The sequence below is a fragment of the Sphaerodactylus townsendi genome, linkage group LG06 (genome assembly GCF_021028975.2).
Source record: "Sphaerodactylus townsendi isolate TG3544 linkage group LG06, MPM_Stown_v2.3, whole genome shotgun sequence".
Taxonomy (NCBI): Eukaryota; Metazoa; Chordata; class Lepidosauria; order Squamata; family Sphaerodactylidae; genus Sphaerodactylus; species Sphaerodactylus townsendi.
This window is the reverse complement of record NC_059430.1, coordinates 96492699-96517319: the sequence shown is the minus strand read 5'-3', so window position 1 is coordinate 96517319 and position 24621 is coordinate 96492699. Positions and strand designations below refer to the sequence as shown.

The window sequence follows — 24621 nt, the reverse complement described above, 5'->3', positions numbered from 1 at the left end:
TGGTTGGATCCCACCTCTGATCAAACCCAACCTCTTTGCCTACCACCTTACCATGAACTGAAGAGCAACACAAGGAACCTTCTCATACAGAAAGTAACAAAACAAACTGTTATTGAAAGACCCTGTTTCATGTTTTCCTATGGTACCTGGGGTGGATCACCATTAAGAACGTCAATGCAAGTGTAAGAATAACAGGCCTCTTTAGACATATCATTAATTTGAAAGAAGCAAAAAAGTTGAGCTTGTTATTTAAAAGTGGATTTTTAAAAAAAAGAGAGAATGGCCTCATTCTAGAAGCTCAGCAAAAAAAACTGCTTGCAAACACTGCATCAAGCTAATTTCTCTGTATATTTCCCTCGAGATATTGAAAACACCTGGGCACAGCTGTGGAATGATCTGCTGCACATGCAACCACATTTCATTATGATGGCACACAGTTTCTATTTCTAGCATACAGCATTTTAGGGAGCTGTGCACATCTGCATGAACAGAAAAGAAAAGAAAACTGCTAAAAAAAACACAGTGGCAGAGTTGCTGAAGCCATATCTGGATTGGTATGTTCAAGGTTATCTTCAGCAGTTCTACATCTCTGCTTCTGCATGGCATGGTATGCATGATGTTCTGTTTTTTTAAATAAATTTTATGTTTACAAAGCTTTTTTAAAACTTTGGTCTTTTACTCTTAAGCTATTTATTTAAAACATCTTCCTTGCCCTTTCCCTTAGGATAGCATACAGTGTTCTTCCCTTTTATACATGCAACCACCATGTGATGTAGGACAGAGAGACTGACAGGCCTAAGAACTTCCAGGGAGGTTCATGGCTAACAGCCCGATCCAGAGGCCACCAGTGGGGACAGTTCCATCGCCATGCCACCATCAGAGGGCTTTCAGGCAACAGGAGGGTGCCCCCAAAAAGAAAAAAAAATCCCAGCTGCCTATATGAAAAAGCAGGATCTATTCTAATGAAATAAATTTTTAAAAAGTTTTAATTTATTTCATTAGAATAGATCCTGCTTTTTCATATAGGCAGACTCCAGGAACGAAAAAGGAAGTGTACAATCTTTCCATTATTCCAGTGTTTGAAAACGCTTTGCCAAGCACCTAGAAATTTCTAGACTTGTTTGCCAGGTAATATGCAAAGCGTTTCCTTATATTTTGAAAACTTTAACTTCGCTGCACAGAGTTACATGTGCCCAAACGAGCAGAGCACCAAATGGCCACAAATGCTCAACGCATCAGTTTAAGCAAAGGATCGGTTTGTTCCTGCCTTTGCTGCCCTGTGTCAACAGAAAGCAAAAGCTGCAATATGCTTCAGAATGCCTTTCACATAGCAGAACTACTAAACCGTGAAACGGTTAACGAGGCACTCTGAGGCTCCCAGGCCTCGAATGCACGGAACACAGAATGTCCCCTTACAAATACAACAAAACATTCTTCAGACATGCGTCACCATCAGCCGCCTGCCAACTTCACATGACGCAAGCTAGCTGACACCTACAGATGCTGATAACTGAATGAACACAAGCAGCTTATGTGCACCCTACATACAAGTGAACCCCCAATCTGCTTCAGTTTTTCACTGTGGTAACCCAATGAGAACAGATGCTGTGAGTATGCTGCGTTCGAAAGGTGATGGTAAATTAAGTTCCGCTAGATTTCAGCGGGAAAAGCTTCGTTTCACGGACAAAGTTTAAACACTAACGTATGATGTTTACACAGGCATTTCAGTCTACTGTTGGCAGACTTCAAACCTTTAAGAAGAAGATAATGCACAAGCAGTTTTTAGATCAGGGATGAAGGGTGGAGAACTTCATTCTCTAAAACTAAAAACACTAGAAGTACTTTCCACATTAAAAACTGGATTCATGCCAAAACCATTTCAGTGAGATCTAGTTTTTTTCCTATGCATCTGAAGACCCTGGAAGTTTACCAACAGGAACCATGTAGTATATGGTCAGAAAGTTAGTCTAGGACACGGGTGTCCAACTCTGGCACTTCAGATGTTCATGGACTACAATTCCCCTCAGCCCCAGTTGGCATGGTCAAATGTGAAGCGCCAGAGTTGGATACCTCTGGTCCAGGACCTTGGAGTCAAATACCCACTAAGGTTCAAATATCCATTCAGTATTGAAACTCACTGGGTGATCTTAGGTTGGTTGGTCTCTTGCTTACACACACAATGTAACCTTCTTCACAAGATTATTGTGAGGGGAAGGGAAAACAATGTACGCCACCCTAGATGCCTTGGAGGAAGGATAGAATAAAAGTGTGCCAGGCAGCTCTTTCCCGAATTTGCATACAATATTCACCCATTTTTCCTTATATTCTTTAATTCTATTTACTTAATTAACAGCCTGCGTTTCTCCCCAATAGTGAAACAATGCAGCTTACGTTATTCTCCTCACCTTCATTTTCTCACCACCACCACCACCCTATGAAGTAGGGTGGTGGTGTGTGACATGCCCAAGGTCACCCACTAAACTTCCATGGCACAGCAGGATTCAAAGGGGGGTCTCCCAGATCCTAGTCCAGCACTCTATGCCACTACGCCACACTGCCACTAACAATGCTATATTAGCAATATTGATCTTAATGGGGCACTTTGTGTAGTACTAGTTTAAGTGGGTGTATGCAAAAATCTATGCAAAATCAATCCAGAAGGTCAATGCAAAAATCTATAGAACAAACTAAACACAGAAAGGAGAACCCATGCGCTCAGAGTGGTTTATGGCTCACTTGCGAAAGACATGTCGTTTTAACAGGCCCACAACCTACTCATCTCCAAAATGTTACAAATGTGTCTCTGCAATTACAGATATTTTCCTAGTTTCAATATAGAATTAGAAGCAAACAATTAACCTTACAAGACATATCAGTTCCATCTTTATGGCTTCTGTGCAGCATCACACTGGAGACTGCGCATGTGCAGACCAGCCGCACAAAAAATGTCCAAAGCATTCTAACAGACCAGAAGTGCCCCTCCTCCTGCTTGGTGCTTTCCCGCCAAAATGATCACATGACCAGGAGGAGGGCTGCTACTCCCTCAGTTTGCTTTTTGCCATCATGAAGGGAATGCCCTTCTAGTCCCTTGGCAGGGTAATCTGCTGTTGTGTTTTTCATCTAAGCTTGTTTGCTGTGCACATTGCTCTGCAGGTTGCACAAGATTCATTTATGCTGCCCATGCTTTTTTTGGCCATATCAGGCACGCTTCATAATTATGGTGTGCATTTGCTTATTCGCACTCCTGCTGATAACTTAGGTAGTTTTAATCAGTTCCTTTCCTGCATTGCAACAGTGGCTTCAGGTTTTTCTGAGTGGCAAGCACCACTCCTTCACTACCAGATTTTGTACCTCCAAGTGGAAGAGTCTCTACGGGGAGCTGTAACAGGGTTTGAACCCTGCATCTTGTGCTGTTGAATATGTTTTGGCCACTGGTTGGGATTCAAACTCTCTAAACTTTCCTCCTCTTTATTGGGTCTCCAAGGATATAACCAATGGAGGCATACTCCTTGTGGCTTTTTTGCTCTTCCCTGGAGTTTGATTTATAATAGCATTTTGTTTTAAGTATGCAGTGCTTCCAACTGCAGAATGAGGGCATGTAGGTTCTGACCTATGCTCCTCTATTCACGAACGTTCATAAGGTTAGGATGTTTGAGGTCCTAGCTAGGATTCCCTACCAAGGATTGTCTCTCAGTCCTCATGGCTCACAATGCTGTCCTTACACTTGTGTCTGGTGTCAAACATCTATGCACTCCTTACATGTTTGGAATGTGACTGTTCTTGGGTTTCAGTCTGTTAGACTCCAAGAACTAGTTTGCATCCTCACCCTGCCAGCCCTTGTGGGTTGGCAGGAGCTATCACACTCTGTCTAGAGTGAATAGCTATTCAATGCCACTTTATATATCACACTTCTCTCCAACAGGGGCCTATTATGCACTTGTGGTCTGCTGCACACTGAGCATCCATCCTCTTTAGATAGGATTCTCTGTTAGGCACTAGTTTTAGCCTCTTCAGATCTCACCATGGCTCAGTTCTGCAGCTTCCGAAAGCAGGTAGTGTGACTTCCCCCTATCCCATTCCCACTCTGAGAAAAGCAAAGGGAAAAGAAGTCTGTGTTCAATCCTGCTTCTTTGGTTGGTTTAGTTGCCCCCACCCCCTTCCCCATCTTCCCTGACCACCCGACAGCAGTTCCTACCACTCTTTGGGTCAAAAGAGCAGCCCAAATGGTTTCTTTCTTTGCTGTTTAAAAATCTGCCAAAAACAAACAAAAAAAGCACAGCAAGGGACAGGCAAGCAAAACAGTGACTAGCTTGGCTGGGGACAATTTGTAGTGGGATCCCCCCACCCCACACCCCAGTTTAACAGACAACCACAGGGAAAGCCAACTACGAAGAAAAGAGCCGCGCAGCAGTAAGTCCACAAAAGGCCAGAGTAAGTGCACAAAAGTAGTAAGAGCACAAAAGGCCAGAGACTTCCTGGAGATACCTATTGCAGGAGAGTAACACCTTGCATTCAGGCATTAAGTGCAAAATTCAGACAATAAAGATCCTTTTGATGGATTCTACGGTAATGCAAGTTAGTCTGCTCCTGATAAAGTTTTACTCAGGGCAACTGGGTGAATATAGACTGCAGTTCAGTTATGGAAACCAAAAGCACTCAGAAGTACATGTGAATTTTCTCTACCTGCCCTACATTTCATATGGTTTGCAATTTAACTCAGACAGATTTAAGTAGATCTGCTATTTAAATATACCTAATAATTTCCATCTTGAAGTAAGGTTAAGCTACAGACTAAATTGAACCCACTTGACAAGCCCTATATGGTAGAAGCTTTCTTACTGAGGACTCAAGAAGAATGGGGGTTGCTGGTTAATCAAATGTGCCAGACACTCAAGCACATTACTCTGCTCCACCTCCTATCCAAAGGAATCTGGGGTGACCACACTACATCCCACACCACCCAGAACACCATGGAAACAACTTTACATGCCTAATGAACTCTTCCCCTTCCTTCTGAACCATGGAGCCATCCTACCCAGAAGTCAAGTGGTCCAGCTGTCCAGCAGCCATTCAGCACAGCTGGCTCCTGACAGAGCTCAAAGAAGGCTGAAGGGAAATAAGACACCCTAGGAGAAGGACAGCTGTAGCAGAGGATGTTATAAACCCAACAACAGTCTGAGGTATGGATCTGGCCAGCTGGAGATACATGCGTGCACCTCAAGATGCAGGGGCATGGTAGATGAAGGGGAAAGCTTGTCCTCTGGGTAAGGCCAGTTAATAGAGCATTCTGGATAATCAAATGCCAAATAACAACACTTTAAATGTAAATATACAATGCTTCATATTATGACGCAAATATCAGGTTCGATCCAGAAATAGATTTCCACGGACTGCAGTGGGGGATTAGTGCTAAATCTCTACGTCCATTGCAGCTACAGCACATCTCATCCTTCTGGAGCAGCATCTGGAGGAGCCATTTGGGATGGAGTAGTGAGAAAGTCCCATGCTGCAAATAGAAGTACCTTCCATTGGATTCAGCCCACAATTTTCATTGTAAACATTTATTGACACATTTCCAACTTACCATCAATATTCAACATCATTTTCCACATAGCAGGCCGAACAGACTGATGGAATCCAAACCATACTTCTCGGCCACCTCCCAAAGGGTGGTCATATCCTTCTGGGGCAGAGAAAAATGAGCGGCCCACGGGTGTATATCTACATGAAGAAGACATCTAGTTAATTAAGTATTCAACTAAGAAAAAAAATGCAAAAATAATAGGCCAAGAGTTTTTGGAGCACACTTGTTATTTGGATCTGTGCTTTATTTGTCAGACTGAAGTCCAAGTTCAAAAAAAGTGACAAAAATGCTTCTGTGCAAGATTTCTTAGCATATTTAGAATTTACATGAAAACTAGCAGGGCACCTGTGCTTCGCAATGCATACTTCATCACAGGCTCTCTATGAAGTTCGGGGTAACATTCAACATACTTCTTTACAGCCTGTTTGTGCACTTTGGGATGACATGCAGCATATTTCCTCACAGCCTGTCTGTGGACTGATGGGTTTCGAATTTTTTGCAGCAGCTTCCTGTAGTTGTCTTTTTATAATGCAATGTGTTATTGATCTCTTTCACCTGGTGGGCTCCAAAAGACGTCATGTGGAAGCAGCCGTTGTATTTTTGGGATGCAGAAAGGAAGTGTTCTGCAATTGGATGCTGATGAGTGAGAAGGCTGTGAAGAGCTTCAGGGTAGGGTTGAAGGGCAGGGAATTGGACTGTACTGCCACTGCAGCACATTCCTGGGGACTCATCCCGCCACTTCAGAGCACAACACCAAGCACAGGGTGATCGGAGGCCGAGAGCAATAAACGTATCTCCACAGTAATAAATCTGATGTCCATATGCAAAACCTGACAAATGTTTAGTAGTCCAAGGTGATAGTGTGGTTTGTAATCTGTTTTGATAGTATTTGGCTGTAGCGGTGTTGGTAACGTGAGGGTGAGTGGAGGAGTACTTTTTCACAGCCTGTCTGTTAACTTCGGGGTGACATTCAGCATACTTTTTTGCAGCCTGTTTGTGAACTTTGGGGTGACATGCAACATATTTCCTACAGCCTGTCTGTGGACTGATGGTTTTGTTTTCAATAGGTTCACGTGCGTTGTGGAGGGCGGTGGTAGAGTGCAGTTGGTAAAGGACATGAAGCTGGTGGTGTTGAACTGTCACCCTTAGAATGTTCGAGCAGAATGTCTGTGGACTGAGCGGCTGGTTTGCCCTTAGAATGTTCACGCAGATGGCCAGAGATGAGCAGTTAAAACAGTAAATAGGTAATAAATCGAGTGAAAGTGAATATTTTGGGAAATCCTTTCTTAGTGAGCACCTGGAGCACGAAAGGAACAGGTGTGCCAAATTTCATGTGTGTGGCTTCGGTGGTTTTTGAGTTCTGTTGATGAGTCAGTCAGTGAGTCAGTCAGTGGTATTTTGCGTTTACAGATATAGGTGGAGGTTGAAACTCATTTTGGTTTCAGCTACTCTGAAAACTATTTTAATATTTCACACAGATACACATGCAATCACACAAAATTGTTAAGCAGTTTCCTACCTACCTAGCTGTCACTTCCAGAAGTCTAACACAATTGCCCTATATCACAGACTGCAGAGTAGGGTTGCTTATTAACCCCTAACCTTAACAATATCGTGGGGGGGGGGGAGTTACCTATCCCTTCCAATGCTGTATAGAAGAACTGGGGTGGGAGGAGTTGGCTTCACTTCTCCTGACCTTAGCTTTCCCTCACTCAAACATACCTCCTCCTCCTCTTCCACATTTCATATCATCACCATCATCATCTGTCAAGGGCTACTATTGCCCTGTGAGGCTGTCAAAAAGTGGGGGTTAATTAGAGCCAGAGGAACCAATTTTCTATCAAAGCCATGTAAATTTTTTCCCTATGTGCACACACAATCACACTGGGACTTTTTGCTTCAAAGAGGTCAGAATCCTGAAAAGCTTATTACGTCACAGAGTAGATCAGTTCAAGTCTAGTAGCATCTGAGAGACCAACAAAATGTTCTGGGTATAAGCTTTTGAGGGACAAAGCTCCTTCACTTCAAAAATCTTGATGTCTCTAAGGTGCTACTGAACTGGAATCTAACTATTCTACTGCAGACCAAATCAGCTACATCACAGAGTTAATTCTAACCCTAACCCTTAACCCTAACCATGAAAAGTCTAGGAGCTATCTCAGGCCAACCTTTCCCACACACCCTAACCTCCAACTCACTCAATTGCTCTCAACATTCTCCATGCCCTGGAAGATAATTCGGTATGTTTCCATCTTCATAACGCTAGTTTGGTGAGGGCTTTTTGTTTGTTCTTCTTTTTAAGCTACCAGCTGGTATTTCCTGCATATCTGAGGAATCCCAAGTAATCAAAATGCCTGCTTTGTCTGTGGGTGGCCTCATTTCACTTCCCTCTTGACAAGCACTGCCTAGAGTAGAATCTAGCACAATTAGGCCAGGATACACATCCTATCAATCATGCTAAGAAATCTGCAGAAGGGCAGTGTTATTCTCAAAATATGGTGAGGAGGCTGAGGAGTAGGGACTTGCCTCTTCATGAAACCATGGCAGATGTGATAAGGGGGAGAAGGGGACACTCCTGGTTCACAGTTCAGCCATGTGTCCACTACACCATTCCTCAGTTTGAAATGTTCACCTCTCTCCAAGACCTACAAAACTGTCATTTTATCAAATTACTTTTTATTTCATTGCTTAACAGGCAAAACAACTTGTGATGGTGATCCCAAATAAAGAGCAATGCACAAAATAGTTTCTTGTGAAACTTTTGGAGCTCCCAAGGGTGAAGAATACAAAACAAGAACATATACTAGTTTTAAAAACCCTAGAAAGAGGGAGAAGCCTTCTGAAGGCATAAGTACATGGAAAGTAGCTATAAAACACGCTGCACAGCAAAATTATGTATCTTTTTGGAAAAATATTAGCAAGCTAGGCAAGCAAGGCACTGCCAGCATATCTGGAATCCTTTTACTATTTTGTGTCCATTATCTTACTCTCTGCCCTTGCCAAAGTGATACAAGCACCTCCATTGACCTGACTGATCTCACTGCAGCAAACCTTTCCAATTAACCCAAGGTTTTCCAGACCCTTGTACATACCCTGGAACAGTGTCCATCAGACGCAAGTGACTACCTCTACACCATATCTGTAGCACAAGTTCTGCATCTTTTCTTCTTCATTACTGAAATGCCGGCAAAAACCCTTAAAAGGATGTTTTGTAAAACGTTAAAATAGAGCTCAGAGGTTAGCAGGGAACATACTTCATGGAGGGCAGGTGTCGTAGCACCACATCAACAGCATGAACAGGGTTAGTGCTGATTGGTTTGTCCAGTTCCACAGGTTCGGGCAGGGTCCGCCCTGTCAGCACCTCATGCAGCAAATGCCAGCTCACGCGGGAAACAAATTTTATTGACACCTTAAAAGGACGATCTTTGCCTCCTTCTCCTGGCAAGGTAACATCCAAATCTACCTGTTGGGAAGGGGGGGGAGAAAGAAGTAGAGTTCAGAGGTGAGCCACATGATTCAACTACAGATGACCCTCTCTTCCCAACCAAAACTGTTTTAAAGCACCTGATTTAAAGCAGAATCAAATTGACCACATTGTACTAATGGTACTTTGAACCCCAAACAGGGTCTAAAACACTTCCTGAATTCAGCATGATTTCCAGGAACTTGGTTAGAACAGAAATAATGCACACACTCAATGTCTGCTATGGGGAGAAGAGGCATCTAGTTCATCACTGCGTTTTGTGTAGTCAACCACACCAGACTGAGGCTCACATTGGAAGACCAGCCATAGAAGGAGATTGTGTGTCGTTGTCTCCATAAAATCTTTGACAGGCTTCTTCTAATTGTAAAATTCATTACCCTCCTCTCAATACCCTGTCATATTTACCTACTGGTGTGTGAGACCTCCCAAAGCAGTGTTACATGTTGATGTTCCAAACATTTGCTGTAACATACACACTAAAACAAAAACTGACTGTACAGTACGAATTTATCTCATGTTAAGCTCAATTCTCCTTTTGTGGCATTTCTGTAAGAAGGTATATCGAAAGCCCCCCCCCCCCCCCCCCCCCCAGTCAAGGACTCTCTTTTCTGCTTCTCTCTGAAGCACCATTACACACTGACGGCATAACAAAAGTAACCAGCAATACCCAATAAAAACAGCATGGAGTTACATCCCATAAACTGTCCAAGAGGATAAAAAGATTTCACTGAATTTCCAGTCTCCATGCAATGGTGCAGTTTATTACCGAGAGTCCTCTGATCCTTACTTAGCAGATATTTTGGAAAGGATGAGGCAGGTGGCCAAAGGGGGAGGGCAGAAAAATATCAGATTCTATAAATGGAAAGCCCACAGCATCCAACCTTTACATCTTGGACAACAGGATTTGTTTAAAAAAGGGCTTTACAGGTTTTTTTATCAGCATTTTTTCCGTTTACAAAAAAAAAAAATCAGAACACAAGGACAACAAGCTACCTTACCCCAGTAGTTGCCACAGGGAGTGGATTAGCTGTGTAAAGGCTTCTTTTACCATCATAAACTGGTCTACGGTCCCCAAAAATAGTTACTTTAAAATGCTGCACCATTGAATCCACCACCTCTCTAGGGAAACAAAAAAGACAGCATTTGCATTTAAGGCACACGCACAAACACCATGTTTTAGACTATCCTCTCTTAAATGATACACGTAATCTATTAGATTACTGTAAACTGTATGTTTTAGTAGGTTTTAATTATTCAGTTTAATAGAGCCTATATGCATTTTAGTTATATTCTATTTGTTATGTTTTAAATTGTGCTCTATCTGTTGTTTAAAATGTTGTGCACTGCCCCGAGCCCTCTGGGGAGAGGGCGGTATAGAAAACCAATAATAATAATAATAATAATAATAATAATAATAATAATAATAATAATAATAATAATAATAACAACAACAACAACAACAACAACAACAATAATAATCATAATCATAATCATAATAATACAGTCATCTAGTATAGCCAGACACAAACAATTACCCAAAGAGTGCTAAATTGAATGACAACAGCAAAGCAAGGTCCGCCTCTACTTTGGGCAAGGTCCGCCCTGTCAGCACCTCGGGCAGCAAATGCCAGCTGTGCATGGTGGGGTGGAACAGAATGGTCACTGCTTTTTCCTCAAAGCTCAAGATAGCTTTAAAGAGAGAAGCCAAAATGACTCATAACTTGCTGCGTGTGTTAAAATGCTAGGAGAGACACAGTGCCCCAGAGCCTTGCAGCATTCTACCCGTGGCCTTATTCAGCTTGGTGAATGAACTATTTACATAATCCAGTCGGTACTTCTTGTTACTGCAACTCATCAGATCCATGCCAGCAACCGTTACGTTATAACACAAGTTATCCACAGTGGCTTTGCAATTACAGGTAGGAGGCTTTTTCAAATTACCAAAGAAAAATTAAACATTATCGGTAGTACTCAAAAAACTCTTATGAAATATTTTTCTTTTGGATATGTGAAATGCTTTGAAAGACAAGATTTTATCCAATCAGAATGTGTGCAGATTTAAATTTTCTGGGGTATAAACTTTTGAGAGTCAAAGCTCAGTTTGTCAGATACAAATGAGAATCTGTCAGCCCTTATATCCAGGTCAGAATGTAGAGGTACAGTGAAAATTCTAGCTCAGCAATCTCACATTATAATCTCCCTTTAAAGCCTTTCTGTGGGAGAACTCCACTCTTAAGTCAGCAACGAAATGTCCTGAAATGGAATTTCAGACATCTATTCATATCTCCTTGCTCTAACCAAGATGACTATGTTTTTCACTGTGCCTCTAAATCTTTATTCCAACTAGCCCTTCTTTGTAACACCCCTCTAACCTCCTGACCAGGATATAAAGGACGATGGAGTTGTCAGATACAAATAAGAATAAAGTGAAATTTGGCTCCTGAAAGCTTAAACGCTGGGAAATGTTGTTAGTGTTTAAGGTGCTACTGGCCACATACTTTGTTCTGTTACGACAAACTAACACAGCTACCTAGCTGCAACTATTTAAGGATACATTTATTTAATATGATTATTTTATCTTTAATATCCTAGTAAGGGTATGACCAGTGTTTTAAATGCTGTACATTTTAACTTGACAACCAAATATGCTGCTAGTTGTCCTGTGAAATTATTCATGTCAAAATGATATTCCTGTTTGCAATAAAATTTGTTTTCTCCTTTCAACTTTATTTGCTCAATACAAATCAAAGGCCAAACCTAAGCTATATACGCAAAGCTACAATAAGGTTGAAGCATTTTGCTGCTCTTTCAAATATTAAGTACATATGGAATTTTGCTCATAGATAACCATGACACCCATACTCTTAAATAATATAAATGGATGCAAAATTATATGTGAGGCATTTTATATTAAGGGAGTAGAAAAGGCTCAGTGGGAGGGTATCTGCTTTGCATGAAGAAGGTCCCAGGTTCAATCCCTCTCATTTCCAGTTGAAAGGATCAGGTGGCAAGTGAGGTAAAAGACTTCCTCCTGAAACCCTGGAGAGATGCTACTGGTCTGAGACTGCTACTGGTCTGAGAAGACAATACGGGCCTTAATGAACCAGTGGTCTAAATAAGGAAGCTTCATGTATATACAATTCATTGTCCCATGTGTAGACAGCTGTTGCATATATTTCAGTTTTTCTTTTAAAAATGTTCCCCCCGCCCCATGGATTTAACATATATGGAGATTCTACAAGTCTGCTTGCAACAGCACTTTGCACTGCTATGAGTCCTAACTCTCTCAAGAGTAAAATTCAAGCAAATCTGGAAGATAAAGAGATTAATTTCCTGGACCTTTTAAATTGGCCAATAGCAGCCACAGGGAAAGGTGTTAGACTTGGGCCACAAGCATGCACAGAGCTACAATGGAACACCCGGGGACAACTGACCTGGGCACCCCCAGCTAAGTCACATGAGGGCGCAAAATCGCCCCACCCCCTCCCCTCTCAGCCCGGCCCTCCCCCGCCCCAACAGGCTGCTCCTGACAGAGCCGGATGAAGGAGCAGTCTATTGGTGAGAGGCCAATCCAAGGAGGGAAGGAGGCCTGGCCCTGCCAGGCTGCCTGAGACCACTGCAGCACCAAAGGTAAGTGGAGCATGGGGGAGGGGGTGTAGCCGGGTCTGGCAGAAATCCCCTGCCACCCAAAAAGCCCAACCGGGCCTGCAGGGGCCCGGCAGATGCCTCCCCTCCCTCCTCCCCCACCCAAAAAACCCAGCCGGGCCTGCAGGGCCCTGGCAGAAGCCTCCCCTCCCTCCTCCCCCAGCAGAAGCCTTCCTTCCTGCAACAGACACCTCCAGCACTCCACCCTCAGTTTGTTTTTCAGTCGAGAAAGGGTCACTTTCTCAGCTTAAAAAACAAACAACGCTGAGGCTGGAGCTCCCCTCTCCCTGACAGGCTCCCTCTCAGAGAGAAAGGGGCGCTCCAGCCTGGTCTGCCCTCGGATTTCAAGGTCCATGGCCCTGGGCAGTGCCACTCTCCAGTCCCCACCCACCCACCCCCAGTCAGCCTGCTCTGCTCATGGATCACAGGATCCATGGGCAGCGCCAGCTCTCCAGTCTCCACCCACCCTCAGCCAGCCTGCTCTGCCCATGGATCCTGTGATCCACGGGCAGTGCCAGCTCTCCGGCCCCCACCCACCTCCAGCCAGCCTGATCTGCCCATGGATCCAAGGATTCATGGGCAGAGCCAGATCTCCCAGCACCACTCCAATCCCCTTTGAAATGACCTGGTGCAAAAAATTATTGTTTGGTCATGGTGGGGGAGGGCAAGTTGCCTACATTCCTTCTAGGGAATGAAAATCATATGTTTCATTTAATCCACAACAAAGGTTAAATTCAGTAAGACAGGACCATGATAAAGCAGAGGAAAATAGAAAGAAGTAGAGGATACTGCTCTTCCAACATTTGAAGTTAAATATCTCCTACAGAAAAAAAAACTGTAGAATTAGTTTTACCTAATGATATATTACTGAACAGCCAGCCTATTGGTACACTGCACCCAATAGACGCCTTCTCCTTGCTTGCTCTGAGGTTAAAACTGCAGCAGAAAGTAACACTTAAGACAGCCACAATGTTTGCCACAGCAAAGTTTTAAATCCCTAGTTTAAAGTGCTCTGCCATAAACATATAATCACATTGCCAGGCTGCAGAGAATTTATCGTGCTTAAACTGCTCCTAAATTCAATGAGTATTCCTTAAGTTTCATAATGTGGGGAAAAATCTGTGTGAATAATACTGATGTAAAATTTCTAGAAATTTTGAAGCCCCCGCCCCGGCAAGAAAATCCAAAATTTGGGGGTGGGGATTGGAATATATGTTGTATTTTATCAATGTTAAATTTGTTTTACTGCTTTAACATACAATGTTCTAACTTAGTGGACAAAATTTTACTGTCTTGTTTATAAAGTTTTAAAATATGAATGCTTTATTTTTGCACAATTAGCATGAAATCCAAACTGCTGTATTCTACATTACCTTAACACAACTAGCTCAGTTTCCGCCATCTTAATGGAAGTTTAAAGTAAAGATCATTTTGTATTACACAAAACAAAATATATAGTCCCATTATGATTAGTGGTATATTTGGATGTAACACTGACATAACAAAGAACTATTGTATTGTGAAGACTTCTTTGTTTTGTTTGGCATATCCCCAATAACCTATTGGCCCTTCTCCCTGGTTTTGCTGTTGTATGCTTATGTGTTTATATGTTTTTATTGAATTATTTTAGACATTATTTTAAATGCTGTTTTAATGTTCAAATGTTTTAATGTTTACCCTCTGTCTTGGAGACCCCATTTGGACAGAAAGGAGACATAAGAATATTTTAAATAGGTAATAAAGTATTATATCCTATATACTACAGTATATCATAAACAGAATTTGTCACTTTTAAATAATAAACATTTTTTTAGAAATCTATTGTATATGTCTACAGCATGTACAGGAATTATTTTCTAATGCTGTAGATTGTTTTACATAAAATATTTACACTATATATTTTGAATCAGTGCTCCGCAACTTGGGAGTGGGCATGTGACTCGCTATTTGAATAAAGCTTGCAAAACTGCTCCCCCAACAGTGGCATCACTACAGGAATCAACGTCCATAGAACAATACTTAATTAACATCATTGGGAAAGACCACGTGGTCATCCTGCAGATGTCAACAATATTGATGCAAGAACTCCCAGCAGCCGACACACCATGTGGCCTCGTGGAGTGGGCATGAACCCCCAACCAACATTGGACCTTTGCTGATCTCTAGGCCCTAGTTTTGGACTTGGTCACCCATTTGGAAAGTGTTTGTATAGTAACCTTATTTCCACTGAAACAAGTAAACACTGTCATCCTTGTGAAACCGAGCCATTCTGTTAATGCAGAACAAGGCCCTGTGAAGGTCCAGGGAATGGGGAACCATTTCCACAGGTGTTGAAAGAGATGGGGAAAAGGTAAGTAAAACAATATCCTGGCCCAAATGAAAAACTGACACAACTTTTGGGAGGTATCCCATATTCGGTCGAAGTACCACTTAATTTTTGTGAAACACTGGGATGGGAGGAGCCCAACACAAAGCCTGGAAGTCCCCACTCTCCTTGCCAATGTAATAGCCACAAGGAAGGCAGTCTTATAAGAGAGCAGATCCAGTCAACATGATTTGCCAATATACTGAATTAATATTAGCATGAGACTCCACTGAGGCACAGGCCTCTCAACAGGAGAATGAATGTTCCCATTGTATTTGTTTGTTCAATGGGTTTTACTGCTAGTATATCTATATTTATGCATGTAACACACAGATCTCAGGGATACATGAGACCCCTATGCCTGACCCGTCAGCCAAATTATTAACAAATGTATGATTTACACATTCCAGCACAAATACTAATACTTATCAATTCATTTAGTTACATACTTAATATGGCCCTCAGTGATGCTTTATATAACAATACAAGTAACAGAGAACATTCCGAGTCAGAATAGGTTTCTGTAAGTTATGTTTCCGGGTTGTGGCTGTGTGCTGAGCATGAAGTACCAGTGACATGCATTTTTTGCATCTGTGGCTGGCATCTTCAGAGGATCTATGCCAGCCACAGATGCAGGCGAAACGTCAGGAGAGAATGCTTCTAGAACATGGCCATACAGCCCGGAAACCACACAGCACCCCAGTGATTCCAGCCGTGAAAGCCTTCAACAATACATTCCACGCAAAGCTTACAATTTTAAATTTGTATGTCTGGGGGAAACATAGAAAAAGTGTGATGGAGAAAGGAAAGGTTAAGGCAAGGAGAGCAAGGAATAAATGAGAGTGCTAGACTCAACATGTAGCCCTTTCTTCTACATGTTTAATTAGAAGAACTAAGCTTCATGAAGTTTAATGTGGCTTATACTAGAAAGAGTGTGAATGAGAATGCCGCCTCCTTCTGTCTCCTGGCCCAGACCATCATTTCTCATTCTTGTCAGTCATTAACTGCTTCTCATTCACACTTGCAGGGCAGACACACATACATCGCCTGGCAAAAAAAATCAGCTCTCTAATAGAGATTGGATTACTGAAAGCATAAATGCAAGGTTGGGGGGGAGGGGGTTTTCAGGGGAAAATGGCAAAGGAGGGCTTTCATGGATGGGGCATTCCATACAGTCAGCATGCACGCACATCACTGGAAGAGGCAACCTCACCAGATTGGATCTGTGAACAAGTCAAGGTTCTTCAAACCATGTAATGCAGAAACTAGAAACTGCAAGAACAAGAAGACTAAACAACTATTGGTAAGAGGAACTGAGAAGGTAAGATAATTTCTGTGGCATCTTGGCACATTTTCCATTACCATTGGAACAATACACTGTGAAGGTCAACAGCTACAAAGGGTAGCTTCATCCTTTAAACCAGAAAATGAACCAAGAATTTAAGAGCAGATTTGGACTTTAAGTATACCTAGAATTTTTTTCTGACAAACCAAAATTCATTCAACCTAAGCTTCATTTTCTCACATTATAATCACAAGACCCACATTACAGATTAGTATAATCAGCTAAAAAAAGTCTAGAGAAGCAGTCAAAGTATAAAAAAATAAAGAAAAGCAATATTTTGCTCAGAGATGTCCTGTTAGATCTATATTTCCCCCCTGAGCTATGGTAAAACATACAGTATCCAATTTCTCACCCACTACTTAATCATTAATATAGTGTAGTAAAATTAACAACTTAACTTACCTGTTCACCCTCCGAGGACACTTGTCTGGCTTAATATCCACCTCATAGAGGTAGACATCAATCTTTGGGATTTCAACTTGGAAGCAGTTAGCCAGTAATTTAATGGGCTTGCCGATGGTGCCATAGCCAGGACGTCTGGGCACCATAAGCAGGGGCTGTGCCCCAACGGGTCCTGCAAAAAAACCCACACAATAATTAATATAGAGTGAAGAATTGGAAACCACAAGATTTTGTAGACTCTTGTAAACCACCTACAATGCTAGAAAAAGAGTATAATTTCTAAACCAAGTCAGAGTGAAAGCACCAAACTGCCAGCAGAGATAATGGTTTGAATCAAGCGTAAGAATCACAGACCTACCTTACTATCTACTTTCCTCCTGACCTCTGCAATGTTCATTAATGGGGTTGCAGGACCTACCTGGAATAATAACTGTGTGGGCTGGTAGACAGAAGTATGAAGCGGGATGGAGGTGAAATCACTCTGCTCTTACAATTTGGTCAGTGGAGCTTCAGCAACAGCACCATCTGGAAATGCAATTTTGTCTCCTTTCTCCTCCCCACCATATATTGCCCCCAAAGCTATTATTCCATGCAGGTCCAATAATTACAGCAAAAAATAAATAAAATCCAGGAATCAGAAAGGACCACTGGAAGGCTGGGAAAGTGGGGGAAGATAAAGTCTTCTGCTGACAGATTGCTGGATGCAATTTGTTAAATGTAACAATCAGTTCATCTGCCTGTTTACTCTGTAAACCTTTTGCATTTTAGAGAAGACATACTGGCTGAAAAAGCAAGAGGAAAAGCTTGCTCAAATCGACAAGACAGTAAAAGTAATCAACTAGTCTGACATCTGAGATCAACTAGTCTGACATCTGCAGTCTGCGCAGATCCATCCAGTACAACTCAAGAGTGTCTTGGAAGGTCTTCACAGGGCAAAAACCTATTAATTACTCTTGTAATCATGCATGCTCATACAATGGAAGGGAAGGAAAGAATTCCAAAGGCACCAGTCAACAGACCAAGAAAGCACATTCTTTACAGTGATTCAGTAGGTCCATAATGGAAGAATAACCACCACAATACGTTCAAGTCAATCACATACAGAGAGAAAAAATCCTTCCCAATGATAATGGACATTTATGGAAGACATCTTAAAGTTTCTGTTTCAAACAGGAATGGGACTAGAAATTGCAAGATATGCTCTTCAAACCCTCATCAGACTATTTCTGGCCTAATGAAGTTCTTTGCTCTTATAAATGTAGCAGGGTTACCAACAATGGTAGAATTTTACAGTTCAAGATAATAAGCTTTCAAACAAATTTCCACCTAAGTCCGTGGCCACGCTGGCAGGGGCTGATGGGAATTGTAGTCCATAACATCTGGAGTGCCAAAGGTTCGCCCCCTAAGTGCATTCACATCCCATTTGTAATGATTAGTTCTTGTACTGGCTCCCTTCTTTAATCCAAACAAATAAATAATGAATCAACTGATTTGAAATCTACTTTATGACCACAAGGTTCACAAAGCATCTTACAACAACATTGCCTTCCCTCATTGCCAATATATTAGCCCCTTACTGTCCTGCTGCAAATCTCATTTTGTTGGAAGGTTTGGAATGACAATTAGTGCTCTTATTCCCAGGATTTTTAGAGTACAGTGAATGTTCCATATATGTATTGCATTGCCACTGAAGTGGTTAGGAGAGGTGGGCTCTAAACTGGAGAACCATTCCTCTACCCAAACCCTGCTGCATTTACCTTGGGCAAGTTACAGTTTTCTCAGAACTCTCTCAGCCCCACCTGAATGTTGTGAGGAGGAGGAGGCAAGGAGTTTGTAAGCCAGTTAGAGACTCCTTATGATTGAGAAAAGCAGGGTATAAATCCCAGCTTCTTTTCTTCTCTTCTGCCTTTTTGATGCTAAACAGGCCACACTTTTTGTTCTAGTTAAATTGGGTAAAAGTAAAGTAGGCACTGGATCATTACTGACCTATGAGATGACATCACAACATTTGACTAGTCACACTTTGTTCACAGGGTGGTTTGCCATTGCCTTTCCCAGTCATCTACACTGGGTACTTATTTTACCAACCTCAGAAGGATGGAAGGCTGAGTCAACCTTGATCCAGCTGCCTGAACCCAAATTCCATCGAGATCAAACTCAGGTTATGAGCAGATCTTTGACTGCAGTACTGCAGCTTACCACTCCATACCGCAGAACTCACCATTATCTTAGGACACTTGTTTTCAGTTATCATTTAACATTCTTTAGCATGGATGATCGAACTAAAAAGGATATTCCCATTGTAATCCCCTCAGTGCCTTTTCAGAAGTCTGTCAATCCCCATAGAAACAGAAGGTTGCCACTTAGGGCAGTCAGTGTCAATGGACTGAAACTCATCAGTGTAGGGAAGACTAACACAGGAAAGTATATACTCCAGACAGACAGATATAACTAGCTCTCAGCATTATTTGTTGCCTCCTTTCCTGCTTTAGCTTTTCATATATGATTTCTACAAAAAAAACCCACAGACAGGAAGCAGACAGCATATTGCAAATTCTCATTTCACTATCTTTGTTTGTCACAAGAAAAAAAGGGGGCGAACCATTTAAATGATAAATATTAAAAACTGCGCTGGGGTTCTTGAAATGATTCAAAGTATGAATGTCATTTGTAGGTGTGATGAAGTCATTAAAAAAACCCTTTTACACTCCCACTCAGTGACAGAGGTTGGATGTGTATGTGTTCCCACCTACTGATTTCAGCTGGTGATATAATTCTTGTAAGCGAATGAAAACAGATAGGACACAAAAATCACAAAGTTTCTTCTTACTGATACTGAAGTACGTAATACTCATGGTTTCAACAGCTGTATATGAAAAACTGTGTTGCAATAACCTTTCTGAGACAAGGAATACAAAAATGCAACAGAAGAGCAGCATCACATCACATGACCAAATGCTTCTGACAACAAGACTTTCTCAGTAACTGTTTCACGGTGATTGGTTTATGCACCAGATTGATGAACAAACCTAGTGCCAAAAGCCTTGCTGAGACAGTCAAGAATATAACAGAATTAGGAATGCAGGACAGGTGAACAGGAAGAGCAAACAACTGCTCAGGCAAGCAAGCCACATTTCTTTGCTGTAATACAACTACACTTTATAAGACACTAAAAAATTAATCTTAAGAAAATATCACAGCCCAGGCTCTCATTCAAAATACCACCACCACACTTTCTTTTCAGAGATCTCTGGGGATGAACTATTAAGGGCAATGGAGCTGTGCGTAACGCTAAGCAAATTCCACATTAGAGAAGCTTAGCAGAAAATGTTTGCTTTGTGTTCGATATTTAAACTAAACTGTCTGCAATCAAAGTAATTTTCTTCCAGGACAAACTAATCACTGCTGGGATTTTTTTGCCCTGCTGTAAGCAGTTGACTTGCTATCTAATTTGCTACACTTTTCCCTGACTTCAGGAACATAAAGCCAGGTCCAAACAATCCAGACAGTGGTAGGTGATCTATGCTGGGGACTGACATGCTATGCAAAAGTTGATTTATAATCAAGAAACTGGCCTCAATACATCAGAGCAGACTACATAACGTGAAGATCCTGGCCTAGGCCTTAGAATGGTAGTCAAACAGGTGACACACCTAAGCCTAAAACCAAATGCAGATGCTGGAACTACCCAGAGTTACTGACCAAGCAGAACTAACTATGCATAACAAATGGCAACTAGTAAGAGCTCATCAGTGCACAGGTCCACTTAGGAGCCTAGCATCATTCCTCAAGGAATCAGCTGCATAACTTTTTATATCAAGAAGGCTAGGCTTGGAGATTTGGGTGCAACAAATACTGGATTTGGCCTGAACCTGGGCGAATTCGGGCATATTTGGGCCAAAATCAGCTGAATATGTCCTGCCTGAATATGAACAAATCCAAATGCAAGGTATATGGGCTTTTGGGGGGTATTTTTTGGTGTTTGTTCGCGTTGCGGCCTGCAGGGTGCGCATTTTTAAAGCTAGCGGCACCAAAATTTCAGGGTATCATCCAGAGACTGTCCTGATGATACCACCTGAGTTTGGTGATATTTGGTTCGGGGGGGGGGGGGCAAAGTAATGGACCTCCAAAGGGGGTGCCCCGTTCCCCATTGTTTCCAATGGGAGCTAACAGGAGATGGGGGCTACCCCTTTGAGGGTCCATAACTTTGCCTCCCCTGAACCAAACATCACCAAACTCAGGTGGTATCATCAGGACAGTCTCCAGATGATCGTATCGTTATCCTCTCCTTCATTTTATCCTCACTACAACCCTGGGAGGTAGGTTAGGTGGCGAATGTATGATTGAAGTCAGATCATCCAGTGAGTTTTCACGTCAAAATGAGGATTCAAACCTGGTCTCTCTGATCCTAGTTTGAAACTCTAATCATTACACTACACTGGCTTTTATGAGGTGGCTGCTGTTGAACAATAGCATGCAGTCAGTCCTGGGTAAATTATGCAAGTTGCATGGTATCGAGTCATCTGGTGGCTGCTGCCAGTCCAGACCCTGATGAGTTCTCCCTCTAAGGTCACAACAGCCCTGGAAAAGGCCCTGCTCCCCTTCTGCTGCCTTTTTTATGACAGAAACCAAGGCTTAAAGGCTGACAACACTGTTGCCTAGCAACTCCCCAATGGTCACTGAGAGGGCATTTGTTTCGTAAGGTTATAGGCACTGCTTCTATTATTAGGAGGATGTTAACTCCCCATTGAATTTATATGTGTATTTATTTAGATTTCAGATTTTTTCCTGCAAACCTGAGGCTTTTTCAAGTTTGTAGAAAGGTTTCTCTTGTCTGCTCATAGCTTCAGTCTCTGAGTTCAAGTATCCACAGATTTGGTCACAATGGGAATTAGAAATATTGATTATGGCGCTTCAACAAGCAACAGGTCTACAACAATAGCTTTGAAAATGCATTACAGCAAATCAAACACATGGAAAACAATAAATTTTCTAACACCACTTTGAATCACTCAGTTTATGTGGGTACTACAAGGCTGAAGAAACACTGACTATAGATTTAAAAGATCTGCCCAGTCACTGCTTATTTTGATAAGATTTTCAGAAACTCCAGAATGTTTAAGACCCCAAACATGCAGCAAGAAATATTAAAGACTCAAGCATTATTTACCAGCACACTGGACATTCCTTACCCGTATCTGTTGATCAGTCATTTTCACAATTGCTCATACATTTACAAATGTATCAATGGATTTAGACTGGAGTAACTCTGCTAAATAGTGCCTAGTTAAGTAGTGGATCAATACAGATAAGGAATTAAAACTGGTGAATGCAAGTTTAAAAATTTAGAATACTGCTGTAATTTCCAACACCTTTGTGTTTAGAGAAAACACAGATCTGAGATTAGTTGGCAGGGGATTTACTGTGATGTCCCCCACCCACACCTGTAAAGTAATTGCACATTCACTTATGGGGAAATTATTTTGAGAATGAGATGCATAACCACACTGCCCAGATGATAAGTAAAAATTAACCAGTCAACCTAAACATGTCATATTTACCATGTACACGGTTCTGACTGGCTGTTTATCTTAAGTGAATGTCTCATAGCAGAAAATGATCACTTTTTTCATATACTGCAGAAAAGGTCACAGAGAAGCCTATGAACAGTCTGGACCCCCAAGGATATTATTTTATTTGCAAACCTCTACTTTGCAACTACTTTTTCCACACCCCAGCACAGTAGCATAATAATAAATAATTGGAGGAAAATTGTCCATATGCTGGGCAAATGCCACAGCTAAACTTAAAGTTAAGAAAGAAGAAAATAGGTCAGTGAGAAATATAAACTCAGTTGTCCCTTGAACTGCATATCATGGACATGATGTACATGTTCTTCTATCGGGAGCTGTCTCATCAAATTAGATATATCTAGCTACATTTTTTATATCAAATTAGGCAGTAGGATTATTTAGCCCAGTATGGTCTTCTCTTAGATCCTGGAAACTTCAAGTGTCTGGGTTTTTAAAAATCTGTTTTGAGTGATAAAATAAATTCCGTCCTCATAAATTTCCAGGCTTTTCTTGTTCTTCAACTATTTTAACAGCAGATCAAACTGTAACCCAGCCCTCTGAAATCTGGACCCTGGATCCACATCCCAGAAATGGAGCCACAGACTTCTGCTTGACATCATGTTTAATGCAAAACTGCATAGCATCCTACCCAGCTTGCTCTCTTACTCATAAAGAAATAAATGAATTCCTTAGAATGAAATAAAAGGGAAACATCTTAACACAGAGAATGACATTTGCCCTTATCCCACAGGCCAGCAGTTCCCAACATGGTACCTATGGGCAGAGGCGTGTCAGGAATAAATGGCACCCAGGGCAAACCCCCCCCATCCTTTGCATACACCTTGTGCCCCCCTAACGGGGGGGGGGGCAGCAGGCAGTAGAAGCCAGCTCTGGGAGCTTGCCGTGGGCCCGTTGAGGCCTGCAGCAGGCTCTCGGCCCAGCACCAGTTGCACACCCCCCCTCCATTGGAGACCCTGCCTGCCTTGCTCGAGTGATTTGCCGCAACCCAGCACCGCCTGCTGCTGGCGGGGGTGACTGTACCTGCCAGAGGGACATGCAGGCTCCCAGCCCTTGACCACGGCTTGATCACTTGGGGGCGCAATTTTGCACACACCCCCACGTGATCAAATGGGTGGCGCCCAGGTGGTGAGGTCACATGTCCCTCTGGCAGGTATACCTGTGGGCACCCTGGTGCCAGGCAATTGTTTTACAAATTGGGTAGAGCCAAATGAAGCTTTTGCCCAGTGGAGCTACTAACTAGTGCAATTTTTTTGAAATGTTGCTTTGGTAGCAGTTACTACCATATCATAAGGATATTAAACATTATGTTCATTTTAAAAGGTATCCTGTTAAAGAGGGCTTCCGTCTGAATTGTTTAAGAGTTAGTATTAGAGTGACGAATAACCCCCCTCCCTGACAGTTTGCACGTGGCGCCACCTCTTGCAGCAGCCATCTTGTGATTGTGACCACCACATTGTGTCAACTTTCCAATGGTGCCTCAAAAAAGGCTGAAAATCCCTGCCACAGGTAAAGGAGTCAAAAACGGCTTGAAAGGAAGAAGCATATCAGAAAACAATTAACACTGGCTTCTACAATAGCAAGTCTAGTAATCCCAGCATTGATACCCTTCCAAATCCCTTTAAAGTCTGCTACTTTTGTTTGGGTTTTCTTTGCCCTCAAGTCGCAACTGACTTATGGTGACCCCACAGGGTTTTCAAGACAACAGATGAACAGACCTGGTTTGCCATTTCCTTCTAACTCTACTGGTCTTCCTTGGGGATCTCCCATCCAAGTACTAATCAGGGTTGACCCTGATTAGCTTCTGAGAACCAGGTCAGGACTTTCTAGATCATTCCACTAGGTTTTTGGCTTGGAGTATGTATGTAAGGGGGGGGGGTGTTAAGCCCCCAAATATATACTTCCAAGCATTCAAATGCTGCATGTGGTGTGCTAAGGTGGGCATTTTGAAACAAATGAACGAAGCTACACCTGACAAGCATTTCAGAAAACCATTTAAACCCTAGCCCAGAACAGGCATTCAAGATTTAATTGCATTTGGTTTTCTAGATAGAGAGTAAAATTCACAGAAAATACCTCAGAATGTCAAAACTGGAGAACAAGCAGTTGAGGGCTTAGCTACCTTTAATACATGTTAACTTGACTTCCAATGTAAAGTAGAACTAGCAAAGTGAAGGATGAGCACATCATTTATTTCTAGGGGTT

At 42.1% G+C, this 24621-nt stretch overlaps 1 protein-coding gene across 2 annotated transcripts in view; it reads right to left on the bottom strand.

The window, feature by feature from the left end:
- LOC125434438 (protein argonaute-3) overlaps window positions 1–24621 on the bottom strand; it is a 56233-nt gene that overhangs the window by 26548 nt on the left and 5064 nt on the right. For both annotated transcript variants that reach the window (XM_048499824.1, XM_048499825.1), the window contains exons 2-5: window positions 16826–16997; window positions 10067–10187; window positions 8839–9047; window positions 5585–5721 (exon numbers count right to left, since the gene is read on the bottom strand). In XM_048499824.1, the coding sequence (XP_048355781.1) occupies window positions 5585–5721; window positions 8839–9047; window positions 10067–10187; window positions 16826–16997 (639 nt within the window). The remainder of the gene's footprint in view (window positions 1–5584; window positions 5722–8838; window positions 9048–10066; window positions 10188–16825; window positions 16998–24621) is intronic.